This window comes from Centruroides sculpturatus, unplaced genomic scaffold (genome assembly GCF_000671375.1).
Source record: "Centruroides sculpturatus isolate CEXI.00-Female unplaced genomic scaffold, Cexi_2.0 scaffold274, whole genome shotgun sequence".
NCBI classification, from domain to species: Eukaryota; Metazoa; Arthropoda; class Arachnida; order Scorpiones; family Buthidae; genus Centruroides; species Centruroides sculpturatus.
The window spans coordinates 285274-289685 of NW_019384458.1; the positions used below are offsets into that span (position 1 = coordinate 285274).

General features: G+C 31.4%; 1 protein-coding gene across 1 annotated transcript in view; it reads right to left on the reverse strand.

Moving 5' to 3' along the window:
* LOC111620725 (mitochondrial-processing peptidase subunit alpha-like) overlaps positions 1-4412 on the reverse strand; it is a 67494-nt gene that overhangs the window by 59289 nt on the left and 3793 nt on the right. The window contains 1 exon segment of the mRNA XM_023362715.1: positions 709-938. Within this exon segment, the coding sequence (XP_023218483.1) occupies positions 709-938 (230 nt within the window).

Genomic DNA, 4412 nt, shown 5'->3' on the forward strand with positions numbered 1-4412 from the left:
AACAGTCCTTTATAATACAGAAATAATCCAATAAAACCTTGTAAAAAAGTTGTAAAAAATTGGAGTTGGTGATCTTTTGATGATTTTTTACAACTTTTTTACAAGGTTTTATTGGATTATTTCTGTATTTTAAAGGACTGTTAAGGCGACCGTGTAGCCTAAAAAGGAAGGTCGGTCGCTGAAGTTTATCCTGGAATTTTAACGGAAATAAAAGGTGATCGACAAAAGTTTTTAAAAAATTTTTGGAATTGACTTGTCTTTTTATTTATTGAAAAATTTTTACATCCAGCGAAATTTTAAAATAGAAAGTTTTTTGTAATAATTCGCCGCCAGGAGGAGAATAAGGACAATTTACATTTAACAGTGCATTCCTTGAGTAAATATAAGTCCGAGATTCCCGAATGGAAGAAGGATGAAAACCTAAAGACGTCCAAGATCACCAACTCCAATTTTTTACAACTTTTTTACAAGGTTTTATTGGATTATTTCTGTATTACAAAGGACTGTTAAGGCGACCGTGTAGCCTAAAAAGGAAGGTCCGGTTGCTGAAGTTTATCCTGGAATTTTAACAAAAATAAAAGGTGATCGACAAAAGTTTTAAAAAAAATTTTTGGAATTGACTTGTCTTTTTATTTATTATATTTGATTTAACTATTTTTAAGATGAAATAAACTCTTTATTGTCAAATAAATAATATAATTCTCTTACCTCCAACCGTGCAAAACTGTCCAAATTTATTCTGAGAAGCAATTCTCAAACCATTACTTAAAGTTGATACCTTAGTTTCATAATTATAATCTGTTGATTTTGCATAAATAGGTATTGGAAACTTTGGCAAAGGATCTGTCAAAGGAACTTTATTAATATCTACTGCAGTTTGATTGACTGCTTCACTACTGAAATATCGATGTATAGAAGGTAATCGAAGCTGTGACAAGCTGTAAAGAATTTATGGAATAAATAATAAAATCAAATAACATTCTTATAAATAAAAAATTTTTTTTGGACTACAATAAACCTTTAATTTACATACAACAACTAGAATAGTTTAGCACAAAATGTACATTTATTATATATCTGTAAAAGTTTAATTATTTATCTATAAATATGATTTAAATAATTCGGAAGGAAAAGAAAAAAAAGGCAAGGGCTCCTTTCTTGACCTTCCTGGCACTCAACAATAAGGTTAAAGATACCAAAAAGAAAGTCCAATAATTTTAAATTATACCATGATATAAAATTTAAATAACAAGAGCTTATAAAAGTAACTCTGTTGAATTGTAATAAATATATTATTTTTTTAAATTGAGAAGTTTAAGCTTAAAAAGCACTAAGACACTAGCTCGAAGTTAATATTGTGTTGTTGCATCTGTTATGGTTATTTTATTAAAAAAATAGTTTTTATATTTTTATTTATTATAAGAAAGCAAAAAACTACATTTTGAGGGTAGAAATGAGTTTTTAAAAAATTTTAAATGCCAATAACAATAAAATTTTCATCAAGTCTTATCTTCTCAAGGTATAACACACAACCATCCTGTATCTCCCCATCCTCTTGACTTTTAATTAACAAAATTTAATAGCATTAATGCTGCAGATATAGAAAGAATCACACCAAATTTCAGAATTTTTGGATCATCCAGTCCTGAGAAATAATGCAAAATAGATGCCAACACACAATCTTGTAAGAGGTTTTTTTTTTACATTTTTGCGTTCCTAGACTGAAAATATCAAGAAATGAAAAACAGGGAGAATCGAAGTTTGACCAATCACCATACTTTTTTTATGTTATACTCTATAATAAGAAGAAAGGTAAAAACAAGCCAAACAAATTCTGAAATTTTTGAGTGCATTACATATTTACTAAATAAAATTTAATCAGATAGTTTCTTATTAATGTTAACAGAATCATTATCAACTAATAATCATGGAATTTATACAAATGTTTTTTAATTATGGTTTTCTGAGACGTCAATGATATAGGTATATTATGTAGTGTTAACAACTAAGTGGGCAGGATGATGATGAAGGCAGAAGTTGAGGGGAGGAGGAGCAAGAATAGGTGAAGGAAAAGATGGAAAGGTTATATAAAGACTGATATGAAAAAAGGAAGTAACTGAAGAGAAAATTAACAAACGAAAGGAGTGAAGACATCTGATAAGAAAGAGCAACATCATGTAGATAAAGCTAAAGAAAAAAAGAGAAGTGACTCTGACATTAAATGGGCTTGTTAAAATAACTAAAACTTGAAGATTCACTATAATTCATTGTTTTATAACTCCTGTTCCAACATGTCGCATTGGATCATGTGATTTAGATCACTCTACAGTGGAACCTCACTTAACAAGCACCTTGCATTATGAGTGTTTCACATAACAAGCAAAACAAATTGTAAAAAATTGCCTCACTTAACGAGCAATGTTTCACATAACGAGTGATGAGTAGAGTGAAAGTCCTGAATTGTGCACATGCTCCATCAGTCTGTGTTTAGCAGTCGTTCCACTAGCATCTTAATGTAGCTTGTGATCACACATTTTTCCAAACTTGTGTTCACACATATTACTTTTAAACATCAACCACCATAACCCGTTACATAATAAACAGACCAAACAATATGCCAAATTCTTGGGCTATGTAAAGGCTATAATTAAATAATAGAAATTAATTAATTTGATTAAATCCATCCAACAAACAAAGTAATAATTACAGATACATCATACTAACCTTGTATAGCTTTGCANGAGAAGTGACTCTGACATTAAATGGGCTTGTTAAAATAACTAAAACTTGAAGATTCACTATAATTCATTGTTTTATAACTCCTGTTCCAACATGTTGCATTGGATCATGTGATTTAGATCACACTACAGTGGAACCTCACTTAACAAGCACCTCGCATTATGAGCGTTTCACATAACAAGCAAAACAAATTGTAAAAAATTGCCTCACTTAACGAGCAATGTTTCACATAATGAGTGATGAGTAGAGGGAAAGTCCTAAATTGTGCACATGCTCCATCAGTCTGTGTTTAGCAGTCGTTCCGCTAGCATCTTAATGTAGCTTGTGATCACACATTTTTCCAAACTTGTGTTCACACATATTACTTTTAAACATCAACAACCATAACCCGTTACATAATAAACACACCAAACAATATGCCAAATTCTTGGGCTATGTAAAGGCTATAATTAAATAATAGAAATTAATTAATTTGATTAAATCCATCCAACAAACAAAGTAATAATTACAGATACATCATACTAACCTTGTATAGCTTTGCAGTTACTACTTAAATTCTGAAGATAGAAGCACTGGAGACCTGAACGGTTAAAAATTGGAATCGCACCAGAAAAACTTATAAAACATCTGAGGAAGACCCTAGAAGTGGGTCAAAAATGTTTGTGTTGTGTCATTTTTAAGTTGTAACTGCAAAGCAATACAAGGTTAGTATGACATATCTGTAATTAATTTGACCTAGAGGTAGCAGTTATGATGCCATCTCGTATTAAATTTAATGACCAATTTCAAATTAAATTTTAGAAATGTCTGAATTAAAAATTAACTATTTATAATTATTAAATTTAACACAAGATGGAAGCATAATTGCCTACTTCTAGCCCCGTTGTTCTTAACCTGTGGTCCGTGGACCACTGGTGGTCCCTGAAAGCACCTGAAGTGGTCGGTGAAGTTATCCCAAAATTATTAAATAAAAGACGAGTTGATGACAATGCGCAGTATGTCAAGGTTAGAGCAGATAGTGGACTGGGCTGGGGTATGATGTGCGGTCAGAAAATATGAAATTGGAAGTCACTAGCAATAAATTTGCATTTGAAGATAAAATCAGTGCGTTTATCGCTAAAATTGACTTATGGATCAGCAAAGTCGAAAGAGAGAATTTTTCTGCGTTTGATACATTGAACCCAATTATTGATTGACAGTGTGCTGAGATTAAAGGACAAATACAAAAAAAACATTCCATTCCATTTGCAAAGCTTGAAAAATGAATTCAACCGCTATTTTCCTGACTGCAAGGACAAAGGCATTCAGAACCTGATTTGCAATCCTTTCATAATCAACATTTCTGAGGTGCAGGATGAAATACAAGAAGAGTTAATTGAAATGCAACATGATAGTAACTGCAAGGATACATTCGAGACAGGAATTAATCTTAAAGATTTTTGGAGCCAGAAAGCTATTGCCCTAAAATTCCCTTCCCTAAAATTCGAGAAATTGTTTTACAGTACCTAACTTTATTTTCAACCACATATTTATGCGAGCAAGGATTCTCAGTGCTTTTGATAATTAAAAATAAACATCGAAATCAGTTGGATGCCAGTGCCGACATGCATTTGCTTTGAGTAGCACTGAACCAAGAATTCAGCAGTTGGTAAACAGTATGCAGTCACAAAAAT